General features: G+C 41.1%; 3 protein-coding genes across 8 annotated transcripts in view; 1 reads left to right on the top strand and 2 right to left on the bottom strand.

Moving 5' to 3' along the window:
• Positions 1–776: 776 nt before the first annotated feature.
• On the bottom strand, positions 777–19,935 carry ABCE1 (ATP binding cassette subfamily E member 1). Its single transcript, XM_028744140.2, has 18 exons — positions 19,790–19,935; positions 14,544–14,719; positions 14,104–14,189; positions 13,356–13,453; positions 12,555–12,672; positions 9,809–9,946; positions 9,177–9,246; positions 8,179–8,275; positions 6,680–6,769; positions 5,877–5,998; positions 4,755–4,976; positions 3,378–3,437; positions 3,236–3,294; positions 3,020–3,130; positions 2,787–2,929; positions 2,526–2,648; positions 1,367–1,478; positions 777–1,255 (listed from the first exon to the last, which is right to left on the bottom strand). The coding sequence occupies exons 2-18, from the start codon at positions 14,644–14,646 to the stop codon at positions 1,208–1,210; spliced, it is 1,800 nt and encodes a 599-aa protein (XP_028599973.1). The 5' UTR covers positions 14,647–14,719; positions 19,790–19,935; the 3' UTR covers positions 777–1,207.
• On the bottom strand, positions 14,625–19,780 carry LOC114604220 (cardiolipin synthase (CMP-forming)-like). Its single transcript, XM_028744141.2, has one exon. The coding sequence runs from the start codon at positions 17,492–17,494 to the stop codon at positions 17,000–17,002; it is 495 nt and encodes a 164-aa protein (XP_028599974.2). The 5' UTR covers positions 17,495–19,780; the 3' UTR covers positions 14,625–16,999.
• A 106-nt stretch (positions 19,936–20,041) lies between the features above and the next one.
• The window catches only part of ANAPC10 (anaphase promoting complex subunit 10), a 59,419-nt gene continuing 52,754 nt past the window's right edge, over positions 20,042–26,706 (top strand). For 2 of the 6 annotated variants that reach the window (XM_077934071.1, XM_077934070.1), the window contains exons 1-3: positions 20,046–20,169; positions 24,773–24,893; positions 25,426–25,516. In XM_077934071.1, the coding sequence (XP_077790197.1) occupies positions 24,779–24,893; positions 25,426–25,516 (206 nt within the window). In that variant the 5' untranslated portion in view covers positions 20,046–20,169; positions 24,773–24,778. The other 4 variants (XM_028744142.2, XM_077934069.1, XM_028744143.2 and 1 more) reach the window with 4 other exon arrangements.

The following is a 26,706-nucleotide window of genomic DNA, read 5'->3' as shown; positions in this document are numbered from 1 at the left end:
ATTAACCCCGCTATGTGGGAATCCCTTGCAGATAACCTCAGTGCTTGGAGACCAGAGGAGAAATGACTGCTGGGAGGAGCAAGGAGAGAAGAAACGTAATGGTGCACATGTAACAGCGGAAATTGATGCCTTCAACTGCCCCCAGCTTCAATAAAACATTTCTCTCCTGCATTGGTCTCCAGCCACAGCAAGTGCTGTAACACTCCAATACAGTGGTGCCCCGCAAGACGAATGCCTCGCAAGACGAAAAACTCTCTAGACGAAAGGGTTTTCCGTTTTTTGAGTTGTTCCGCAAGACGAAACGTCTTGCGAGTTTGTTTCCTTTTTCTTAAAGCCGCTAATAGCCGTGCTTCGCAAGACGAAAAAACCGCAAGACGAAGAGACTCGCGGAATGGATTAATTTTGTCTTGCGAGGCACCACTGTAGTTTGACTTTCCCCCCCATTGGTGCACTAGCTGTGTCAATACAACATGCATTAAGACACAATTACAAGGGCCTTGCAGAACCCTATAGGGCTCTCTGCTGTGAACTTTTAAACATGAAAGCAAGTACATGTGCACCAGCTCCGTAATCCAAAGGTAGAGGGATCAAATAGGGACTAGGCAGACTAACGTTCAGGATGGTGTTTTCTCATTACAGTGACTTATATACTGGAATTGGTTTAATGCATTACTCACAGAACCTCAAGGGAGAAACTAGACTAACAACTCATAACTATGAGTCCCTGTCAAGGACTATGCATGTTTACAATCTGATCACTGACATTCAAACAACAATTGTAGATTTAGATGACATTTATTTATGAAACCCTCATTTACAGAGAGTCAATCTTTTAAAATAAGCAATTTCTATATCTTGACTTTTTTGTAAACCATCTTGTACAGAAAACAGCTCAAAGACTTAAAATTGGAAACATGTCAGCGTTTGGTACATTAATAAGTTAGGTTTGAACCAAAATATCCCCATTGTGGAAAAAAGTACATAGTATCTTGGTATGGTCACTTCAGCTGTCTCTGCTTTGAAATATTACATCAAAAGATGGCCTTGGCAGGCACAAAAAGAGGTGCTCTGACACTGCTACTGGGCAGGAGATGTTACATGACAGTAACATTCTATTTTAACCTCTGGAATGAGAAATATTTTAAAACCTGATTGCATTTCATATAACAAAGTTTTCATTTTTATAAACTGATGATCAATTTTTCATTTAATCATCCAAGAAAAAGTAGTTCCCACTTTTCTTCTGTTCCACATCCTGTTAGAAGAAGAAGAAGAAAAAAACCATTAGAAACCTTACCCTTGCTTGGTCATCCAGCATACATTTTTTTCTTCTATGACAGATTTGAAGAAAGCTTAGAATTCTTACCTTGATTGAATTGAGTTTGTTTATTCTTGGTCTGTAATTGTTTGGATCTCTTCTGAAAGTAATCTCAAGCTGAGACAAGAACTTATTCATGCCAGCCAAAAGAGTTTGAGGACTGTGAAGAAAGCAGGTATATATTACTTTCTCAAAGGTGCTTTTAATGGCCTTATAAACCTGCATAGTCTGGAGAGGCAAGAGTGCAAGCTCTTTTTCCTGCACTTCCGTCAAAGGGTCCTTTTTTTTATTTACTTTTGCTAGGAACAGAATGCACTAGGAAATCATCTTGGCCTCTTAAATCACATCCCTTATTAGCATTACTCCCTTTCCACCTTTGTAATATTGGTTCCCTAGTGGTGCAGCAATAAAACTGCTAGTACATTTGCAAAGCTAACAAGGGTCCATCATAGTTTCAAATTGGAAGGGGGACCACGTGTTGAGATTCTTGAATTGCTGGGGGCTAAGTCCCAACCCTACAATTTTATGATTCCCGCATAAACTGATATGCTCGTTCACCCAGTAAACACAACATTTCTAATCCAAGTTCTGTATTTGCACTAGTATCAGGCTAAAATGCCACCCCTTTTGCTATACTATTCACAGGTTGTAAAGATGGGAGAGACATGAATGAGGTGAAGTATGTGGAGACCTTACCATGGGTGTTGATTGTGCTTCCTGCTGCTGGGAGTTGCCAATTTTTAAAAAACCTACAAGACTCCAGTGCCAGGAAGTACTGCCCTTACTCTGATTGCTTCACAACAATTCCATGCAATAATATCACATCAACATGAAGCCAACATGAATACCACAGGGATTGAGCAAATAGCAAATAGCTCAATAGCACAAAGTACAGTGGTACCTCGGGTTACAGACGCTTCAGGTTACAGACTGTAAACCCAGAAATAGTACTTCGGGTTAAGAACTTTGCTTCAGGATGAGAACAGAAATTGCCCAGCAGTGGTGTGGCGGCAGCGGGAGCCCCATTAGCTAAAGTGGTGTCTCAGGTTAAGAACAGTTTCAGGTTAAGAACGGACCTCCGGAACGAATTAAGTTCTTAACCTGAGGTACCACTGTAGAAGGATCCAAATGCAGAAGCGGATCCTGTCGCCATAGGAACATATGCATCAAAACTGCACTACAATACCCCCCCCCCGCTGTACATTACCTGTTTGCCACTGTGCACCTGGATGGAATGCCATCAAAGACAATGACACGATCTGCAAGGTAGGTAGCCATGATGAAGTCGTGCTCTACCACAAAGGCAGTTTTTTTAGCATGGAGAATGAAACTGAAATGGAAGGGAAAATCAATGAGGCTTTTGCAATTTTTAAAATGTTTTTTTTTTTAATAGTTAAACTACCTTCAAATATCAAATGAAACCTTTGCAAACATGCACTCCTCTTTCCCTATCCACTACCCTGCTTACCGTTTGACAACTCTAGCCGCCATCAGACGTTGTTCTGAGTCTAGGTATGCAGAAGGTTCATCAATCAAGTAGACATCAGCTGGCTTGCCAAGACAGAGGGCAAGAGCGACCCGCTGCAATTCACCACCAGACAATGTCTGCACCTGGTTGAAGCAATATTAAAAAATTCACTTGGTGTAAGAGGGAAGGGACCCATTGATTACAAAACATGGTGTCACATGGGAGATAAATACCTCTTGATCAATGATATTTTCAATCTGTAGAGGTTTCATTACATCAGTCACAAACTGGGGGTGTGTATAGGCATCTCGAATCTTTTCATGAAGTAGCTGACGTACACTTCCCTATCAAAATAAGTTCACACTTTGCTTAGTCCAGTTCCCCTCATTCTTACTCTGACATTGCCGTTACTATTGCTTAGAAAGTAAAAATGTGAAACAAACACTTACAGTAGACTTAGGACTAATCTTCTGTGGCTTATAACTAACATTTAAAACTGGTACTTCACCTGTAAGAGAAACATATGTAGTCACAGTAATAACAAACAAAATTAAAGTTTTAAATATGTTAAATAAATACACAAAACATTACTTTTATCATCAGGTGTCAGTCTCCCAGCAAGCATGCGAATGAATGTCGTTTTTCCAGTTCCTGTAAGATTAATACATATATATATAATCAAAATTAGCAAAGCATAGTTTATGGCTAGTCTTTAAAAACATAAATCTGCATATAATAAAATTGGCAAAGCTTTGGGGAACAGTACTGTTTATAGAGATCTAAAGGCACCATATAGGTCCAGTTTGCTTGTTTCAGTAAACTATAGTTCATGTTTTATCATGAAAGTACCAACTGTAACCAGTTCCCTCATCTCCAGAAGTACAGGGGAGAAAACCACAATCTGTGGCAAAATGTTACATCCAAACTGGAGTTTATGGTTCTTGTTCCATAAACCAGAATCTATGCTGAGGTTTGTCTGGAACAAAACAAACCATGATCTCCAGGTTTGGGTGTATCACTAAGCTGGAGATCATGGTTTGTACCCCACCTCTGGCACTAACGGATGCAATCAGGGTAAAATATTAACTATAGTGCACCATGATGTACAAATGCTTCCATCACTGCTGCACTAAATTTTTTTACTAAGAGCAGAATACTAATAAATCCCTTTTTAAAAAACCTGGGTTCAGTGTTGTTTTTACTTGCATGTTTATTATGAACTGATGTAGCATTCCTAATCTACTGCTATGTGTTCTACACGGGGCCAATATGCAGGATGGTAAGAAGGCTCAGTTGGTGTGGAATGCAGTTGATTTGACTGTCATTTAACAGCAGCTGGTCACAAGGTGCACAAGCTCTCAGTTCTCTTCCAGGCCCAGTTCTAATGCGATGAATTTTTTACTTTAAAAGTCATAAATCGGTTTCTGGGCCCATGAAAGACTTATAAGAGACCACCTGTTCCCTTGTGTTCAATCAAAACTTCAGAGAACTGAGTCCATGCTTGGTTGAAGAAAGGTATTTCATACATGTATAGTGTGACTATCTTCCTGCAGCTAAGTGTCAAAGTTTACAAAGTAGTGAAACTAGCAGAAAATAAGAGAAGCTGCTTACATCTTGATCCAAGTGGGGGGACACTAGCCACTTGCCGTTCATTTTTAAATGATGGTTTTCAGTCTATTCATTTCTTTTGCTAGCATCCATTGAGACATTTGAAACATTTTAAAAACGGTTTAAAATATTGCAATTAATTTGGATGAGGCCAGGAAACAACCAAACGCTGTTCCTGGGGAGTTTTGCTATGTCCTCTATTTGCATCAATTTGGATTCAGAAGGGTTAATACAAAATTGGATGTGCCCCAACTTTACCAACTGGGATAAGCAAGTAATATCCTTTCATTCTGACACAGCCTTTGGACCTAACCCCTGAAAAACAGACCACAGTGAATTCTCCAGTTGAAATACACTCACCATTTTCTCCCAGCATCACCATTATTTCAGAGTCAGTGAATTCTCCAGCAACGATTGACAGCTCAAATTCCCCCATCTTTTTTCTCATTCCGGGATATTTATACATACACATCTTCTTGACCTCTTCTTCGTTAGCTGTCTCTGCCACCTTAAAAACAAGAGACGCATCTCGGAACCTTAGGTTTTCTGTTGGAACATAGCCATCCAAGAAAATGTTTATCCCTGTAAGAAAATAAATCATCATTAGTAAAGAGCACCTAAACCAGGCATAGGATTATCAAAAGATAAATCACCAACATGACAGAACAGCAGACTGTTAGAATTCCTGCTCTATGACTGCAGTCAAGGGATTGTTGTCTTTCACATGACGGTATATGTTTTGACTCCACAGAGTGGGAAGTGACGGAGACAGGATGTTTGTGTTACTGTGTTCCGTGAAGTGGGACTATTGTCCTTTGTTCTTTTTCTCTTTGCTGTCTGATGCTAGAGAGGGAGGGAGCCACGTTGCAGTGCTCCGTGTGTGTTTATATGTAAATAAAGTAGATTAGCTAAAATGCTGAGTTGCTGAGGTCTGTCACGCAACTGCACAAACTCTGTGGATTCCTAAGTTTGCTGATGTCTGTTGGCATCGGTCGCTGTGATGTTTGGGCTGAAGAAAGCTAATGAAGCTCCCGAACGATCGACCAGGAGGGAGAGAACATGCCAGTTGGGCATGTGTCTCTGCCAGGGTCCTATTCGAGTGTAGGATGAGCTCCTGACACAGACAACCCAAAAATAGGACTCAGCTCTATTTAGGGGTACTCAGGGTGTCTGCTCTTCTCCTGGAAATGCATGTCATATTACTTTCATGGTACTGAGATGAAACAGATGAGAAATGAAGTGAATAGAACTATATAGATAGAAATAACTATATATTGGTAAGGGCAAGAGCTAACCCAGCTCAGTAATTTGTCTAACGTGACCTATTTTTTAAGTATGATATGCCTGAGAGCATTTAGGAAGTATTTATAAAAAAAACCCATGCACACTAAAGATGTCAAATTGTTTACATCACACATAACTATTTTGTAGGAAGAACACATAATTGAGGAAGAAGAGAAAGTGGATTTAAAATATAGTTACCTTCTCTTACACTAAAAGGCATAGTGACAACACCATAAGCACTTGGCACACCATATAAGCAGCAGATGAAGTCAGACAAATAATCAAGCACACTCAGGTCATGTTCCACAACAATAATATACCTGAAAAAACAAAAACAAAAAGACAGTTGAATTAATTTTCTTCTGTTTTTAGATTCAAGCAAAAATATGACAGCATGAAATTTTTCTGCTAGTACATGGTATCATACGTACATGGTACCATTTCATAGTGCATTTAAAGCAAAATTGTAAATATTGCAAATCTGGTTGCCGTTATTTTACTAAGATATGAAAGTCAAAAAATGTCAGTTTCAGCTTATTCTCCACTTTACCCAATAAATTACAAAAGTAGATACAGAAAGAGACATTTAAATCAGAAAATAATAGATGTAAATGGGATATTCTCCAGGAGCAAGCAATGTCCACCCCTATTATTTCTACATTAAAACTACAAACAAACAGGAGCATCCTGAGACTCTGCATCTCTAAGTAAGTGCTTAAGATAAGGCATACTGGCATCGGTTTTGGTTGAAATCACAAACCCTGAAATGAATTCAGGCACTAGTGGGCAGGATAATACTATGAACAATTAGTATTATTACTAATTTAATTATGCATCACCTTCTAACTGCAGATCTGAAGGAAACTTACCAATATTAAACACATGCAATAAGAACTATAAGTAAGGATACTAAACATCCCGCCTCCAAGTACATATCTCTCATGTAATCAGCATTATGAGGCTTGAGTAATAGTACCTCCATTTATAATTCCATTACTTACCGGTCAGGATTTATTAGAGATCGAATAGTAATGGCAGCCTTCAGACGCTGCTTAACATCCAGGTAGCTGGAGGGCTCATCAAACATGAAGCTATCCCAAGAAAAGAAAAAAGGGGGGACGACAGGTTTTATGTTCATCAAATTTAACAGACCACCCATCCTTCCCTAAATTCCATTTCTCTCTACTAATAATGAACTGAGAACCAGTAAGAATGGAGCCAAAAAAAGGGATTGTTGAGAAACAAGAGGGAGATGCCAGCACCATCAGGTGCACCTAAAGGTATGCAGAAGTACAGAAAATCTTTTTTAAAACCCCAAAGGAGCAAAAAGCTCAAAACGAGTGAATGGGAAATGAGCCTTGAGGGATGAAATGTCATGTTAGTAAAGAGAAAAATGAAAATGTGTCTTATGTAGAGGAATGAATTGGCCCATTTGAACCATTTACAGAGCTTGCAATACCCTGGAGGGCTGGAATCCTGAATCCTAGTACTCCTGCTAAGGGGTGAGGATACAATATTCTGTTGCCATGTCCCATTTCTCAAAGGCTTAATAGCCCCACCTCCTCTTCCTCCTCCACCATGCTCTGGCATTTGGTGCCTTGTTCTTCTGCCACAGTATCACACAAAGCAGTGATAACCCACTGGGCGAGCACAGAGGACCCAGTTATCTGTCTGGTTTCACTCAAAGAATTCCTCCAGTAAGTTGTGGAAAATGTCTTTTCAATGTTACACATGGACAACTCCACGTGAGCTTCCTTGCTAGAAAGTGAACACTCGTGTTAAGTCACAGCAAGTATTTCAGCCCCTATGTTGTCTGCAGAATAGATTGGTCCTCATGAACAGCATCCCTGGTTATAAATACAAGTTTAAAGCATGCTGAATGCTAAAATTTGAATACTCTCTTGTCAAAACGCTGCATAAAATAATTTGTAATAGAAATGGTCATGTGACTATTATGGACTCTTGCCAATTTAGAAAGTCTTCAGTCTTAACATCACAAGGTTGTATCCAATGGTGTGGACGTGAGGGGAACAGACTTCTATTCATATATCTGAAGGCAACCCTGTATTAGGGAAGTTTTTAATATTCAATGTCTCATTGTGTTTTCATTTGTTGGAAGCAGCCCGGAGTGGCTGGGGTAACCCAGCCAGATGGGTGGCATATAAATACAACAGGACTTCTCTCCTGTAAACCCTCAAGATCTGCTCTGGCGTGTCAAGTGATTCTTCAGAGCAAGTTTGGTGGTTGTGATGGGCTGCAGGGAGGAAAGACAGCTCCACTTGCACAACCCTAGATTTCACACAGTTTATAAACCCTAGTCAGTAAAAGACGTGAAGTTAATTAGGTAAGTGAAAAAATTAAGGTCTAATTTTGAACTTTCGAAATGCCTGGCCTGCATGACAAAGTGAGTGAAAATTATGCATACAACTCAGGTCACAAACAATATTTTAAAATTAGCAAAGTTACTGAAGTCACTATTAAAAGCCAAATTGCTACATACATGTCAGCTTTTTGAATGCAAACCACAGCACAGGCAAATCTCTGAAGTTCTCCTCCTGATAGATCTTCAACGTTCCTTTCCCTCAGATGAGACAAATCTGCAAATATATTTTTCTCACAACCAAGTACATACAAAATATGCTAACATGTCAACTGGTTACAATTAAATATATTAGTTTCTACACAAGACCTTCACCATTCATCTCAATAAGTAACTCTACACATTAACCTGGGTTGCATCAACAGTGTCCACTGCACAACATGTACAAGTCCCAAAATGAACTGATGCCCTCTGCAAATGAAGTTAAGTGTTGGCGGATGCAACTATGGCTTCAGCTATAGCATCCTTCTGGGTGACCTTTTTGGAATGAACCTTGAGACATAATATTTTATAAATGCTTTTGTTCATTCCTAGAAAGTAGGCTCTGGAAAGGCAGTGGTGAGGGACTACTGCTCTTCCTTGTGCCCTTTAGCCTATAGGGTTCCATCATATTCCCATACTGTTCATAAAAAGGTGAAAACGTGCCTTTTTCAATGACCTCTTGTGTTTGTAATTTGGGCCTCCATTTGGTAATTCTGTGGCATTTATTTTATGGTTACTGTATTATTAATTGGTTTTATTGTGAATGAGATGGATCCAGACTATCAATACCAGTGGAAAAAGTGAAGTTCTTCACAATTAAGTCCAACTGATTTCAATGGGTCTACAGCATGACTAACTTAGTCTGGATCCAATCAATTTTTAGCTTAAGTCCTATTACTGGGACACGTGATTATACTTTTACAAAGAAAGCCTAAAATTTCATAAGTAACTAATATTAATCACCATTCTGCACTAAGCAATCTATAAACATTCTAAAATTTAAAAAATATCATGCTGAATGTGAATTTAAAAGTTTAAGGTTTATGAAAGAAGTTTCAATTTTAAAAACAAAACAGAAAGCTTTTAGGACTAATTACGCAGATTATTTTAAAACTTTGTATAAAAACATCACTTACCAAGCTGCTGACATACAATAGTCTGTGTGCCAGTTTCATCTTTCCTGTCCAATATAGTGCCCACTGTTCCCTGTCACAATAAGATGACAATCAGGACTTTACTTAAGCCACGATATGAGATACTATACTAAAATTATAATCTGCTCTTGACTAAAACTCTGCCTTATATCTTTCATACAGAACGGGGTGAGATTCCATTGCTCTGTCCCAGCTTCTGCCAACCTAGTGGTTTGAAAGCACACCAGGGCAAGTAGATAAATAGGTACCACTATGGCAGGAAGGTAAACGGCATTTCCATGCGCTCTGGCACTCATCACGGTCCTCTGTGTGCCAAAAGCATTTAGTCATGCTGGCCACATGATCTGGAAAGCTGTCTGTGGCCAAACATCGGCTCCCTCGGTTTGAAGCAAGATGAGCACCACACCCCATAGTCACCTTTGACTGGACTTTAACCATCCAGGGGTCCTTTACCTTTACCCCATACAGAAAACCGGCCTGTTTCTTCCCCCCATCCCATCTTACAGCACAATCCTAGCCATGTCTACTCAGAACTAAGTCCTACTGAATTCAATGAGGTTTACTCCAAGATAAGGGAACTTAGGACTGCAGCCTTAGCCAACAAGCTTACTCACCTTAGCAGCTTTAGGGATCTGGTCCACATACTGGGGCTTAATGATGGCCTTGAGGTCATCTTCCAAGATCTTGGTGAAATAGTTCTGCAACTCAGATCCTCGAAAGTAAGTCAGGATTTCTTGCCAATCAGGAGGATCCTATACAAAAGCATTTCAAATAAACACTTGAGAGGTATGGAAACACGTCTAAGGACAAGAATATTTCGAATGGCATTTTGAAAAAATGTTTCAAGTGCTCATGAGGGAGAAGTGGTCTCCTAGAGCAACATTGGCTGTGATCACACCCCAGTTGTCTGTAGTAAACACTGTACATTGAATGTATAAGTGGCTTCCTGTTTTCTAGTCCCCTAGCAGAAGGGGACTGGATATGGAACAACTGATTGGTTCAAAATTGGGAAAGGAGTACGACAAGGCTGTATTTTATCTCCCTGCTTATTTAATTTATATGCAGAATACATCATGCGAAAGGCTGGGCTGGATGAATCCCAAGCTGGAATTAAGATTGCCGGAAGAAATATCAACAACCTCAGATATGCAGATGACACAACCTTGATGGCAGAAAGTGAGGAGGAATTAAAGAACCTTTTAATGAGGGTGAAAGAGGAGAGCGCAAAATATGGTCTGAGGCTCAACATCAAAAAAACGAAGATCATGGCCACTGGTCCCATCACCTCCTGGCAAATAGAAGGGGAAGAAATGGAGGCAGTGAGAGATTTCACTTTCTTGGGCTCCATGATCACTGCAGATGGTGACAGCAGCCACGAAATTAAAAGACGCCTCCTTCTTGGGAGAAGGGCAATGACAGGCCTAGACAGCATCTTGAGAAGTAGAGACGTCACCTTGCCAACAAAGGTCCATATAGTTAAAGCCATGGTTTTCCCAGTAGTGATGTATGGAAGTGAGAGCTGGACCATAAAGAAGGCTGATCGCCGAAGAATTGATGCTTTTGAATTATGGTGCTGGAGAAGACTCTTGAGAGTCCCATGGACTGCAAGAAGATCAAACGCATCCATTCTTAAGGAAATCAGCCCTGAGTGCTCACTGGAAGGACAGATTGTGAAGCTGAGGCTCCAGTACTTTGGCCACCTCATGAGAAGAGAAGACTCCCTGGAGAAGACACTGATGCTGGGAAAGATGGAGGGCACAAGGAGAAGGGGCGACAGAGGACGAGATGGTTGGATAGTGTATTCGAGGTTACCAGCATGAGTTTGACCAAACTGCGGGAGGTAGTGGAGGACAGAGGTGCCTGGCGTGCTCTGGTCCATGGGGTCACGAAGAGTCGGACACGACTAAACGACTACACAACAACAACAACAACAGCAGAAGGAACAAAGCACAACTCCTCTAATTCTAGATACAGGAATTTTAAAATTTTGTTTCAACTCCTCTAATGTAAGGAATAAAGCAAAATATGTGACCTAAGTGTTAGGTCCGAACCAGAGATCATGGTTTATTGCACTCCAAACAAGCCATGATGCGATGCCAAGATTTATTCTTGAACATGGGTTGTTTAGAAGTAAAGAAATCACAATTCCCATTCAGTTTTAACTGGAAGCTAGGGATTATGCTTTTCACTCCCACTCATGCTAGGAGAGAAGAAAAGCAGGTGTAATCTTCACATTCATGCTAAACTATCAGCTATCGTGTAATGTGACTCACAAATGTGTCTATCATGTGTTTCATAAAGCAGTAGCAGCAGCAGCTTACAGCTCTGTTCTTTTTTACATCAGAGAAATTGTCAGGTGGTATTTTTGAGAAGCTAGTTTTAAACAAATCATGCAGAACTAAATTTAACCCATCCAACTTGTATAGAATACAGTTAGCAAGTCATGACATCTACTTGTAGGCAACCATTTTTTGTACAAAAACTTAACTTTAACATCAATCAGGTCAAGTAGTCAGAACAGAGATGTCTGAACCTACTGCTTACTTATGCATTCTGTCACAGAAATCTAGGATTTTAAACTTTTAATGGAGGTATAAAAATGATATTCCTAATTACGCAAGGATTCCCCCCCCCCAAAAAAGTATGGTATATCAATTCAAGCTTTGGGGTTTAAAGTTTCCACAAAATACTACTACACAAGGCAAAAACCACGAAGTGTTTATGTGGGATGTGAATGCAAGTGAATTCACAGCTGGAAAGGGGGAATGGAATAGGAACTGTATTTTGGTAGTAGAGCATGTGCATTGCCTGCAAAAGGTACATTGCATGCAAAAGTTCAATTCCCTGCACCTCCAGCTAAGCTAGGGCTGGGAAAAGACTTCTGCCTGAAACCCTTGACTGCTGTTGCCAGTTAGTGTAAGCAATATTGAGTTAGATGGTCTGACTTGGTATAAAGCAGCACCCTATGTTTCTGTGTTTGTAACACAGAATGGCATAATAATGCATAAAATAAAAAAGACCAATAGCAATAGAGTGGAAAGATGCTTATGGCAAAACCTGTCATCACTGCTGCTTTACAATGCTCGTCCTTTCAACATCCTCCTTTCCCCACCCGTTAACTTCTTGGTCCAACAGGAAAATGATGGTTAACATCCTCACGTGAAAGACGTTTGTACATCTCTTAGCATACATAGTTGTGAACTTCCTAATGGTTAAATGGCTATATAGATTTTACTTATTGGGGCAAAGTAATGCTGCCAGTCTAGCAAGCACTACTCGTTTTCATTTGCACAAGAACTGCAAAATGCAGTTTCAAAGGATATTAGGAAATCACATTTGGCATATATTTAAAATACATACATCATATTTTCCAAGGTTTGGCTTCTGTTTTCCTGCTAAGATTTTCAAGGCAGTTGACTTTCCAATACCATTGGTTCCAACCAACCCCAGCACCTCTCCTGGACGTGGAATAGGCAACCTTCATAAAGTAATCCAACATTTTACACAACAATAAACCGACACAGCCTTATCTAAAGCAATACAGAATTTAGGTGTTAATTCAATATGCTTTCCTCTCTCAATCCCATTATGTGCATCATTTTCATCAAAAATAAGGAAATATAATTAATGATATCTGAAGTGATCTCTATTTGCTCTGGAATTTAACATTATATACACTATCCTTTAATTACTTTACAAAGGCAAACAAGACACATTTACCAAGGAGAGTAATTCAGAAGGAAAGACTTTTCACCATAAGTCATTCTCTCTCTCTCTCTCTCTCTCTCTCTCTCTCTCTCTCTCATACTCCTATCTTGGAAGGAATGGCTTCTTTCTTCTAAACCAGAGCTTTCCAAACTGTGTGTCACAACATGTTAGCTGTCAAAATACGACAGGCACCCACTATCTGCACTTTCTGGAAACAACTGAATACATTTTGTGTGTGTGTGACAAGCTTTACCAGCTGGATGAATAAATCTCTGTCATGGGTGTCCATTCTGTATTGTTTAAAATTCAAATCCTGGTCCCCCCTCCGTTAACTTTTTAACAGCTGTTATTATTTTATTTTGTACATTGCCTTGAAGGAAAGTGGAAGATGATTAACAAATAATGACAATAATTTATATTAACAACTTTTCAGGGATTGTAGCAGAGTGATACCTGTGAAGTTTGAAGGCATTGGCACAGTATCTGTGTGTTGTTTCTTTCTCCAGGTTGCTAGGCAAGTTAACAATGGACAAGGCTCCAAAAGGACATTTCTGTAACACAAATAAAATAAGCTTTACGTTACAACAAATAAACAAAACAGAAGCCAAGTATAGTATTGGAATAAGACCGTTTTTCACTTGTATTTGGTGCCCCTATCCTACTGTGTTGTCAGGAAACAAGCCATGGTCTGATTTGCCATCTGAACCTAGACTTACATACAAACCATGAGAAGCAAACCAAGAACAAACCTTGGTTTCCCTCTTGAACTTTGTCAGGAGACCCCCCCCCCAAAAAAAAATGGGGGGGGGGGAAGACAAGCGAGACCACAACGTATTTTCCAGCAGCAGTGGGTGGGTGAGAGCAGCAAAGCATGTTATCTCAGCAACATTTACCAGCACACCGCTTGTTCTCATTAAACCAGTTTATTTTAAACTATGGTTTAATGTACTGTGTGAACCAGGCCACAGTGGGGTTTTCAGAGTTTACAATGGTACACGCAAAGTAGGCCATGAACACGTCACTGGCCATGCTTATTTGAATGTCTGGGAGGCACGGGACGTGCGGTGACGAAGCACACAAGCCCAAAATTCTCAATGTATGGAGGTGGGATGGGGAGATGAGATCACCCATGTCCAAACAGCTCTAATGTGACATATGTTTTAAACAGATTTCAATGATTATTACTAGATATAATCTTTACCTTTATGCAAATACCACATCCAATGCACAATGTTTCAGAAATCCATGCTATTTTGCACTGTGATGTCACTTCTATGCACAGCTTCCCTGGTGAAAAGGAATATTAAAAAGGTTAGACACGCAGGTCTTATTGAAAGCATTAGTATGGAATATGATCTAGAAACCACGTAGTAGCATCAATTTGTGACTTAGACCTCAAATAGTCATGAATTTGAATTCCACATGATGCAGTTTTCATGGTTTTGATTGCCCCAAATTCTCCATATTCTTGATATGATACTGTACTTTCCTACATTCCAAAAACCCCAAAAAAACTACTGAAGATGGCAGATATGCTGGATACTTAAAAATCTGACTCTGTAGTCTAGAAACCAGTAAGTGAAACATTCAACCTGATTTAATTTTAACAGAGTTTTGTATTAAGAGTTTTCAGTTCCTTACCCATTCGAACCACAGGACAGCTCTTTTTGCACTCTTGACGGCATTTCTTTGGCTTACACTTGTCATGGCTGACAATAGCAATTCTTGTTAGCTTATCAGCCATTGTGATGAACTTAGAATTACGCAGATAACACAGACTTGAGATTCCAAAACAATGGAATTGGATAATTCAAGTTCTAGGTGGAAACAAACAGAATGATTAATAAAAAGTGAGAAAGCACAGGATTGGAGTATGCTATATAATGATATAAGAAGTGCAGTCCAAGATCAAGCATGTTCATTAAACTCAGACATGGGTTCTCATTTTGACAGGCAATCATTGTGGGCAAAGTCTAGAAACTGGGAATGTGTTGCCCTCCCACTCACACCTGCCCCAGCCAGCATGAGCAATAGTCAGCAATAGTTAAGACTCCCAACAGCATTTGGAGGGTCACGGATTCCCAACCTGCTCAGGTTCCCAATATTTATTCAGCTGGTTGTGACAGACAAGGAAGAAATACCAGTTTTTATATGGAAAACTACAGAGACTGAGAAATGCAATGAAAGAGAAAAATCTGGTTACCTTCCTTATGCATATTTCAAAGATAGGACCTATCCTGCCATATTTTAATACTTCAACTTATATTCAACAAAGTGTCAAGAAAATATATCAAAACCAACCTGCAGAGCTGATGAAATGTGTGTGTATATTCATACACACAATAAAATGTACATACCGCTTGACTGTAAAAAACCCTCAAAGCAATTAAAATATAGATATATACACATACTTCTAATTACTTTTTCTTGCAAAGTGACAAATTATTTCTGGAAAGTATTTTTATCCAAGGAAACATAAAGAGGTCTCTTACATTTTTTTATTCATGCATGCTTATATACACCACAGTAATTTTATTCTCCACTTTAAAAATTAATTGTGGTAATTGGTGGGTCATTTTGATGCTGTGAAAAACTAGTGGCACATACTGAATGACAAAGGCATTATCTCCTAGCAATGGAAACAAGTCTCTGGCTCAACTCCACCCATCAATATTACAAGCTTCTTTACTACCATGGATTGATAAATTCACTTTCATGTATAACCAAATTTAAGTTAACACTTGAACTGGTAAGGACTTAACAGCAAGATGACTGGGAATATGCTGCCTTCAAGAACATTGTGCTTTTGCCTCCTGCAAAACTGCCTCATTATCTCCGATAACTATGCTTCCTACCTCTGAGTTGGACGCTACAAAATTATAAGGTAAATCAAATACTAGCATGCTTCTAGTGCCATGATCTTTAGCTGCAAGTGTACTGTCCTGAAAATCAGGTATTACAATAACTAGGTGAGCAGAATAGACAATTTTATAGGGAAATCTTTTATTTAAAAAATGCTTTAGAAATTGGGCCCCAACCAGAGATTGAAATGGTAATACCATGAAAGTACACTCTGCAGAACAGTAACTGTTGAGATAAGGGGATACATCTTTAAGTATGTTCAGCATAACAATACAATATGAATACTTATAAATATCTTTTTGACTAAGCTCTTTACAGAAGTAGTTACATAATCAAAAACATAACAGACCAGACGTGACAATAGGACATACCATGAATATAACACATGATTAAGTAATACAACAATAAAATAGGATGGAAGATTAGAAAGACAGAGAGAAAGGAAATTAAGGAATAGAATCCCAATGGGACAATGAGTATTTCATGAAAAAAATAAGAAATACCATTGAAGAGCACACTTCTGAGCCAGAGAGGAATAAGGAGTTTTGGGGGTCTGCCTCAACTTTCAGATAAATGTTTTCATATAAACAAAGATATTCTATCTTATTCTCCTTCTCTCACATCCTTAATGTAAATACATTAAAGTGTTCTATGTACAGAATGCTACACCCCAGTGCATGTTCTCTATTACTGGAAAATTCTTATTGCTAGGTAGGCTCTATAATAAAGCTGTTTGCACAGCAGAAAACCTTGGACCAGTCTGGAAAACAGAATGGTCACTGTAAAAACAAAGTTGGCCATCCTCATCATATTACATATATAATAGACTTGCCTTTAAAACAGACAACCCAACCTTCTACCTACACAGCAAATGCCTCAGTGTGACAGAAAAACACTATTACTTCAATTATGTTACTGTAATTCTTTTTAAAAAATTGCTTTAAGGTAAAACATATTTTATTTGCAAGAAATTGAAAAAGTGCATTGAAAATTAATCATATTTACATGATCAAACCTTCATTTAACTTCTGATTAGCTTCAATGTGAAGACATGGTTTCCACTGAGACAAAGCTATCAAAAGAAGTGTTCTTTATCCATAGTCCAAATATTATGCAGGCAATGCCATCCCAACACAAACCAAATAGGAAGTCAGCAACTCACTCTTGAGATCCTTCAGTTGCTGTTTAGCACCTAAACTGTTTTTCGGCCAGTTAGTAACTGTAAGCAGATGCTGTCACTGTGAAAGCTGTGATGCACCATAAGGTCTGAAGATACTGTCCACATAATTGAAAACAGGAGCTGCTAAAGAAGCTGCCACTAAGATGAGCTGTACTACTGTGTTCATCTTGCTGATAAATGTTGGCTTTAACTGAGCAGTGGCATAACATGGATTAAAATATCTAAGTGTTCTTAGTGGAGGAACAGTTCTGTATTGCACATAAGAAACAGCAGCAATTAATGCAATGTCCCTTAAAATTATCATAGATGTAAGAGGAACTGGAATAAGATTTGCACGAGTCAGGCTAATGTACAGGACGCTGATAACAACTTTATCAGCCAGAGGGTCCAGGGCACTTCCTAAAGCAGATTTTTGGTTGGCCCAGTTTCGTGCAATAAAGCCATCCAACAAATCTGTTATTCCAGCCAGAGTAAAGACACCCAATGCAATACTGAAATTTTCTTTAACAATCAACAAGCCAAAAACTGATGCCAGACCAATCCTTGCCATTGAGAGAAAATCAGAAATTGTCCAAGAGTTTTAATAGTTTGGCATATCCATGGGAAGGCCTTGCTCTCCCGGCACCGTGTTCTGAGTTTTCTGTGGGCCACCTACGACCCTGTAGCTGGCTCACTTGCATCGTGGCTGCCTGGTCCAGGCTGAGGTGAGCAGCTGCCAGGAGCCCAGTGGGTGCAGCAGCAGGGGAGGGGAGGCGGCAGCCACAAGTGGCACCTGGGAGAGGAATCTGGCGCTGGAGGCTTCACTTGGGCCCGCGCCCCTCAGGAGCCCCCAGCTGCAGGCATCAAATTATGTTAATTCTGAACAGGGGTCATGTTTGCTGGTATTCTACTTGATATTATAGTTGGCCAGTAGTTAGACCAAAAAGCTCCACCCTGTAGGAATGCAAAGAAAGGCCACTTTCTGCCTCTGTAATCTCCACCCTCTCTTTTCATTTAAAGATATCGGTTTTTCCTCATGAGGGCCAGGAAAGAGAGAAGTGACTAGCATTTGCTGCGAGAGAGTGAAATATGCTGTGAGAGCTTTGATATAGCAATAATAATAAGCTATTTAAGAAGCTGGTCTTTCTGGCAAAGAGAACTGCTGACACAGGAAAAGGAAGCAAAGCTCCAGCTATAAGCCAAGTTCTCCCCAGTGCAGAGATCCTGTTTTTGTACCTCAGTTGGGATTTCTATTTCTGTACAGCATTTTTCGTAGACCACTTTCCATAATTATTGTCATAAGAAATGATATAATTCTCAATGTGTTTTGACTTCTAGTTCCTTCAGAACTGCCTGATGTGACTGAACAAACATGAGTGAGAATATTTTTAAGAAGCTGTTAGCAATAAAAATGGTTAACCTTTAAGGTACCTTATCTCTCTCACTTCGGCTCCAACAGACGAAGACGAACACACCTATTTTAACTTTAAAAAGAGTTGAACTAATCATCCTAAAATCCACAATGGAAAACCACAGAGCAAGCATGTCCGGCCCACTGGTCTGTTTAATCTGGTCCTTGTGGCAGTTTATTTCCTGGGGTAAAATCCTAAGAAAACCTCAACAACTTTGGTCGGCCCTCACGGCCCTTCACTTCATCACATCTGGCCCTCTTTGAAAAAAGTTTGGACACCACTGCCATAGAGGGACCATCCTTAACTAAGCCATTACTTAATGCAGGGGGGATAAAGTGCACATTTTTATGGTACCTTCCAACCCTACAATTGTATGATTCTGTGTAATAAATAGCCTTCTAGCAACTTTAGACAGCAGCAGCATGTCAAATTTTCCAGCAGAAGACCAATTTATCCATCTCAACTAATTTTGTTAAAAAGAGACACTAGTCTACTCATGTCAATACTACTGCCACACCATACATTTGAAGTACTATAAACTTCAGCAGTCGTGGCTTCCCTTAAATAAACATGGGAACCGTAGTTTGCTGTGGATACTGAGAGTTGTCACAAAATGCCTGTTCCCTCATAGAGCTACGTTTTCCAAAGTGGTTTAACAAGCGACTCCTCTCTCCTAGGAGCTCTGTCAGGGGAATATGGGATCTCCTAAGGGCTCTCCACACCCTGAAAAAAACTACAGCTCCCAAGATTCTTTGTGGGAAGTCAGGGCTGCTAAAATGCCACAGCAGTGCTTTAAATGCATGGCACAGACGTGGCCTTACATCTCAGAAGATTAAAAACCAAGGGACTGGAACTCTCCCTCTCTCTTCACGTATCTATGTATGGAGGGCCACCGACACTAAATTTAACAGGAGATGGAGGATACAGCCTACAATGCGGGGGGCGGGGAAGGTCTTGATTTATGACAAGCTTACCTGAGCGGCTCATGCAAGAGGAAAAAGAAGAGTAATTTTAACACCTTTTGACAGTCGACCACTGTTTTAACCTTTCTCACCAGGAGGGTCTGTTTAGCTGGAGCCAACCCGCCCCCCCCCAAAAAAACCATTTCCCCTTTCCAAAGCGTGGAAGCCCCCCAGGCCCCAAACAAAGGCCTCTGCGTGGGGGAAAAAGGAGCCAAAATCATTATGGAGGCTCGGAGAACCAAGGGGCTCGACAACCCGTGGAGATGGCGAAGAACTATGGGGGAAGGAAGGGACCCCGAGAGGCTGGAGCCTGCCCTGCCTACTCGGCAGCTGGAGGGCCGGCGGGGCCCTGCGTGTTCCTCATATAGCCGAAGCCGGCCGGGAACCCGCGCGGCCCAGCCAGCCTTATCTCCAGCCGCTCAATCGGCCCCACTTGCCCAGAGGAGGAGCGGGTGACCGCCAAGTTATCGCTCTCCGGCAGCTTTTACTTACCAAGAAGCGAAGGGGGGGGGGGAGAAGGGGAGGCCTCCCGTCCGGGACGGAGGGAAACGGGGAAGCTGCGAAGGGCCCCCTCCGGGGCTCGCAGCTGGGCTCGGAGACAACGTGCTCCGGCTGCCACCCGGCCAAAATGGCCGCCACCCTAAAAGGAGGAGCTGGCGCCGCTCACCATAGAGATGCGGCTTGTGGGCGAGCTACGCGCCGCCGCCGTAGACAAGGGTCAGAGCGCCGGAAGCGCAGGGCGAGGCGGCCACTCTACGCGTGACGCCATCGCTTAGCGACGGGGTGTCTGTGAAGCCGACGGGGGGGAGGGGGTTGGCGGAGGAGGGGGCGTGGCCACGGAGCCGCCTGCGGCGCCGCCGGACGCGGGAAGCGTAAGTAGCGCTGCTGTTGCTGGTTCTGTTGAGGGAAAGCCGCGTCCCTCAACAGCATCCTCGCTCTCCTTCGCCTGTAATATATGTGCCCTTTTTCCCCCACAAGAGAAGGAGATTCGGCCCCTAACGCTACCAGTTAGGATATTTATCGCGCGCCGTTAAAATTCAGGAGGAGGTAAGGTAGCAGTGGAGACGCCCGTCCTCGCCCACCTGCCGCTCTGCCTTCGCCAATGGAGGGAAACGGGTCCCCCCCCAAAAAAACCCCCACACAGATCCAGCAGCCAGATGTAATGGGAGACAAGAAAGAAAAAAATTGAGTGGAGAAAAAGAGAAAGAAAGGACATGGGATACAGAGATGAAGTGTAGGTGAAGGTAAAGGTAAAGGTAAAGAATCCCTGGACGGTTAAGTCCAGTCAAAGGCGACTATGGGGTTGCAATGCTCATCTCACTTTCAGGCCAAGGGAGCCGGCGTTTGTCCACAGATAGCTTTTTGGGTCATGTGGCCAGCATGACTAATCTGCTTCTAGCGCAGTGGGACACTGTGGTGGAAGCCAGAGCGCATGGAAACACCATTTACCTTCCCGCCACAGCAGTACCTATTTATCTACTTGCGCGGGTATCCTTTCAAACTGCTAGGTTGGCAGAAGCTGGGACAGCGCAACGGGAGCTCATTCCATTCTGTGAATTCGAACTGCCGACCTTCTGATCAGCAGGTGTAGGGGAACGCTTTGAGTCAGGGTGTAGAAAGAGAAGAGGTACCTTCTTAAAACAGAAGGATTTGACCAAGGGAGGCAGTGCCCCTGCTCATGAGCAGACAACCTTTTCTTCACGACCCCTTTCCTGTCTGGGTGTACCCAAGAAGCTAATGTCATGTGCCTTTACCTCAGCCAGAGTCTTGATGTTGCTCTTTTAGTTCATTGGACTGAAGGAAGATGGTAGGCAGAGACTTGACTTGGGTTAGTGAGGCACAGGTGCTGATCTGGGTTATCTGACTTTTCTGGTAAGTTTATTACCGTCCATATGTGCACTCAAAACAATGCACCCTGCAAAGGGCACAGCATCTCCTTTATGTCTTTTGTTAGAAGGATGGCTTTCTATGTGGCAGCACCTGATTCAGGGATGGAATGGGTAAGAGGCAGGGCTGTGGGCAAAGTACTTTCTCATGTAGGCGTTCCACAGGCACCCCCGTCACTATTAAATTCATTGGCCATTGGTGCCACTGACATGCTAATGATTTAAGGAAACTGGCCAGCACAGATGCCAGGTGGTTTTAAAAATCACAGGTTGCATGTGGAACATGTGTTCACTTTACTCATGTCCGTTTGGACTGTAATGTTTCGGAACTTCACATTCATAGCACATGCATACACATGACACATATAGCCACAATCACATATGAGGACTGCTCATGTTGTGACAACAGCAAAAACAGCTTGGTAGGCCTGTAAAAGTCTGTTAAAGTAGCAATGATACTTGTTTAGAAGAAGATGGAAGGCTGTGCTTTGCAGCACCCTAGCACATGTTCCTTGGTACTCTGAGAGGGATGTGAGATAACATCCTATCAAAATATGCCCAACCTCCTAGTTGTCCACTGTGATGGAGTCTTAGGCAGCCTGAGTTGAATCTGATACAGTTGTTCTGCAGACCTCTTCATTGCCTAGCTTGCCACTCAGCCTTCTCTAGCAGCCACTGTTAATGAGATCCAGCTAGGATAATAATAACTAAAGGAAGAGGAGGAGGAAGTGGTGGCAGCAGCACCTAGGACTTCCCTTGGCAGCAACTCATCTCCCTCAACTGAAGACTGTTGGGGGAGTAAAGGAGGCAGTAGTCAGATCCTGCAATAGTGGGAGGAGAACACTGCTTCTTGCCTTCAGCAGTTCAGATGTCAATGACCAGGCTTGTTTTTTTAGCCAATACTGGTATATATTTTATAGTCCATTAGGATTCATCTATTTGACAACTTATTTGAGTGACCATTATGTCTGATTACTGCGTCATTTTGGCTTCTTTAGAGCATATCGGCACTCAAAATTTGAAATAGGTTCTGGCATATGTAACTATAATAGTTTCAATCAAATTAACAATATGAAATGCTGCCAGGCAACAGTTTAGGAAGGGCCAAAAGTGGCCGGTCTCTCAGAAGAACTGATGGAATGGCCATGATTCCTTCACATAGGCGGCAAGGCATTGCATTCAGGCAAATGAAAAGGCTGGCAGTAGAGGGATGGAGTGACTTGTCCCATCTAGCATAGAACCAGGTGGGCTGCCAGAGAAGGGATGCCCTTTTCTCCTGGCCCAGCTTAAAAATGCAGTGGGTTGCTACAGGAGGGATGGAAATTTTTGTACTTCCTTTGCAGGCCCTTTGTTGGTGGGCTTGTTTACAAGAATGGATTAGATTATCTAGAGGAAAGATCAGAAATTGCAAAAACTGGTCTTTTATTAATTGCAAAAACAGTCTTAACCACCATGTCTTATATTGTTTGTCTCGCAGAAAAAAGTGTGCCATGATGTCTGACTTCCTGAATATTTGCTCTGTAATTGTGTCTAGGGAAACATTCTTCATTTGTGTTGCATGAAAATTCTGTTTTCCAACCATCAAGGCAGCATGTTATTACAATGGAAAATTGCTTCCTAAGAGGCATTTGGTGCATGGTTGCAAACCACAGATTCTTGACATTTTGAAGAATTTGAAAACTGTTTGGAAACCAGATCTGACACACTGGAAATTGTTATTGCTATTAATAAATTTGAAACTATTCCAGTAGCTGTAACTAATACAACTTAAAGGTCTCTTTGAATTTTCCCGTTGTGTAATTATTTTATAATTCATTCCTGATAATGGCTCTTTATGTTTCTATTGTGACTAGGTCCACAAAGAACAATTTAATTCTTTTACTGCTTGTGCTAAACAGATGAAAGACCACAACAAAAAAAGATAGTAGTTTGTGGATATTTTGTTCAGAAAAGACTGCCTTCTGGTGTCTGATCTGGGAACTGCTCTTTTAATTACAGCTTAAATATGCATTATTTTTATTAACTTAATTTGATATATTTCAGCTAAATCAATGATTAATTAATCATGCAAAATAATGGAAGGAAAAATAAAAAGGAGGGTCAAAAAATGCTGATTATTTTGATTTGTATCCCAAGGAGTTCAGAATTAGGGCATCTGTGATGCTTTCTCACTTTATCCCCACAAGCTTGTGGGATGGAGAGATACTCATGGCCCAAGTTCACACAGCTGAGTTTCCTCCTGAGTGGGGATTTGAACCTAGCTGCCCCTGGTCCAAGTCCTAACTGTCCCCTATTCCACATAGGCTTCTGAAAAGCAAAAGTGCAATTATACAATTCTTTCAAAGTTGGTTTTCTGAATATATTTTGCACAGATTTTGTTCCCACTAGTCCAGATAGCTTAATATGTCTTGTTTCCTTTTCTGTACAGTGTTCAGACTAGCTATTCTTGCAGCCTCATCCCATTGCATGTTTATACTGAAGTTAAGTTCAACTTACTCTTCTGTAGGTGTCTGTAGGTTTGCAGCCCTACTGTATAACTGGACCAAGAGTGGCTAACCTGGGGCCTTCCAGAGCTGCTGGTCTGTTAACTGCTATTAGTCCCAGCCAATGTGACTGGTGGTCAGGGGTGATGGGAGTACAGCAACATACGGAGGGCCAAAGGTTAGCCTCAACTAGACCGTACATAGTCTGAAATATATCCTTATTAATATGATATATCATTATTGCATTTATATACTGCCCTTCATCAAGAGACCACAGGGTGCTTTGCAACATAAAATGCAGCTTATACCTAGACTTTCCCCATACAAAATGTTAAAGGTGATGATTGTGATCCTAAATGCTGTAGCGCCTTCTTCAATATGTTAGGTTTCTCTTTTCCTCTTCCAGCAGCCACTCAGTAGCCTGTATGCAATTCCTTGTTGTCTCTGGCTACCAGGTGAGTGATTAAATAAAAAGATATCTATCTATCTATCTATCTATCTATCTATCTATCCATCCAAGTAAAGTAAAGAGGTTCCATCTGTTGTGCTAGCATCAAGTGCAGACATATTTAACTAGATGACTACATATATGCTATTTGCATGTGCCAAAGAGGCTGTCTACATTGCCACATGTGGGACACGGGTGGCGCTGTGGGTTAAACCACAGAGCCTCTTGGGCTTGCCGATCAGAAGGTTGGAGGTTTGAATCCCCGCTACGGGGTGAGCTCCCGTTACTCGGTCCCAGCTCCTGCCAACCTAGCAGTTTGAAAGCACATCAAAGTGCAAGTAGATAAATAGGTACTGCTCTGGCAGGAAGGTAAACGGTGTTTCCGTGCACTGCTCTGGTTCTCCAGAAGTGGCTTAGTCATGCTGGCCACATGACCCGGAAGCTGTACGCCAGCTCCCTCGGTCAATAAAGCGAGATGAGCGCCGCAACCCCAGAGTCTGTCACGACTGGACCTAGGTCAGGGGTCCCTTTACCTTTACCCTTACATTGCCACCCAAAGTTGCTGTGTTTGTGGCAGACTCTCAAAATATTGTTCTTCTCCTTTGTCTTGCACCTGGATTATTTTTTTAAACACATTTGTAACTTCTCCTTTTCCTAGTGAAAAATGACCACTGCTAACAAGACACCACCCGGTGCAGATCCAAAGCAACTGGAAAGGACTGGAACTGTTCGAGAAATTGGATCACAAGCTGTTTGGTCACTTTCCTCTTGTAAACCAGGTAAGTGCAAAGTGTGCACATACAAACTATTCATATCCGCTGAATTTCTCAAGTACTACTTAGAGTGATTTTCTGTGTCAGTTTAAATTATCTAATGTGTATCTGCCTTTCTACGTTATATGGCCTTTTGATCTAAGAAAAAAAAATAGAGGAATTTGGAACTGTACCAATTGTCCAATATTGCTAGTGGAGTTTTCTGGATAACTATGGTGACAGTACTCTATTATTAGTTTGTTCCCATGTTCAGAACCATAACAGGGCCTCCCAGATCCTAGGATATATGATATTAGAGTGGAACCTCAGTTTTTGAACCTCTTGGAAGTTGAGTGTGCCACGTGGCTTCCGTATTGAGTTTTCCTGTAAGTAAATGCTCCCGGAAGTAACTGCTTCGGTTTTTGAACATTTCGGAAGTCGAACAGTCTTCTGGAACAGATTACGTTAAAAACCCCGAGATTCCTCTGTACTATGATGTTTTTGACATCTCCATCATAGGAGTACAGTGGTGAAACCCATATGTACTTTTTCACGCTAGGATTCGGTGTGGATCAGTTACGAGATGATAATCTAGAAACATACTGGCAGTCTGATGGATCACAGCCTCATTTGGTGAACATTCAATTCAGGTAATGAATATTTTATATATTGGATTTTATGCAGTCATTATTACTTTCATTGGAAGAAGGCAAAAGATAGAGGCTGCAGAAGGAGTGGGTTATTTTGTTTTACTTATCAGAGCTAATCCCCAAACATGACTTGTAGTAAAATGGTCTGAAGTTATAACTTTTGAAACTAGGCCCACTGTAGCTTGGCTTCATAGTATTATAGTTAGTGGATATTTGGCTTGTTTAAATCTGTTGCAGCCTAAAGGTCAAACATAATGATTGAGGAAATCTGAACTTGTTTCAGGGCCAGTAGTTCTGAATTAGTTTCTATAAGCTCAGAATCCAATGGATTCCCTTTCTCAGTGGCTTTAGTTTAGTTGTTCTCATATTGCTGCAAGTCTTGTCTTGTCTTGACTTTGAACTCCATCCACCTTTGCATGTGCTGAGACAAGACACACTTTATTGTTCATATGCTTACCTGGAAAGAAAAATAGTTGAGAGGTGCAAGTTACCCATAATGGCCCTCCCTTCTACCACCCTCAGATTATATGCATATAATTAGGCATTTGACTATTTTTACTGTAATTATTTGTATGGTTTTATTTCTGTCAGTGTTTACTGGGTTTTTTAATTATTGTTTTTTTCTATGTTTTTAGCTGTTGTTTTTGAATATGTCAGCTGACTTGAGTCCCTGTCAGGGAAAAAACCATGGGGTTTAAATAAAAATAAATATAAAAAATTATACAAGGAGAGTTAAGCTTTCTAAGGGGCTGAACATCAGGATAACCAAGGAAGCCAATGATCCTTTAACTGCAGAGCTGTCTGCATACTTCCATGTCTGCTGTGTGCCTAACCCAAAGTGTTCTGAATGACCTTGAAGGTCTTGGAGCACATTGGCCTAAACATGCTATTCCATACACTGGTGCTAATAACCTTGCAGCGCAATTGTGACCGTGTCTACACAGAAGAAAGTCCTTTTAAATTCAGTGGGGCTTACTCTTCCAGTGAGGAAGACCCTTTTGGTGCCTTCCTCCTGCCAGCACAGCCATATTGAAGGCATATGAGAGCTGGCCCTTGAACGATTCTCTTGGGAAGTATATTATAAAATGACGGACATTGTTCTTGATATGAAGCAATTCATTTCTGTCAGCTGTCTTTTTTGTTAGGGATTTTCACCCACCATTCAAGCATGTTCCCAAAATGGCTTGTAA

This window comes from Podarcis muralis, chromosome 9, assembly GCF_964188315.1.
Source record: "Podarcis muralis chromosome 9, rPodMur119.hap1.1, whole genome shotgun sequence".
Lineage (NCBI taxonomy): Eukaryota > Metazoa > Chordata > Lepidosauria > Squamata > Lacertidae > Podarcis > Podarcis muralis.
The sequence above is the reverse complement of the archived record's forward strand: the minus strand, read 5'-3'. Positions and strand labels throughout refer to the sequence as shown.

Bases quoted from the DNA above. Each gene is read 5' to 3' on its own strand.
- ABCE1 (XM_028744140.2), bottom strand. From the start codon at position 14,646: ATGGCTGATAAGCTAACAAGAATTGCTATTGTCAGCCATGACAAGTGT. The intron at 8,276-9,176 runs GTAAGTGATGTT...ATATATTTGCAG, and splicing joins TATTGTATGTCAGCAGCTTG to ATTTGTCTCATCTGAGGGAA. The intron at 3,131-3,235 runs GTAAGTGTTTGT...TTATTTTGATAG, and splicing joins AGATTAGTCCTAAGTCTACT to GGAAGTGTACGTCAGCTACT.
- LOC114604220 (XM_028744141.2), bottom strand. From the start codon at position 17,494: ATGGCAAGGATTGGTCTGGCATCAGTTTTTGGCTTGTTGATTGTTAAA.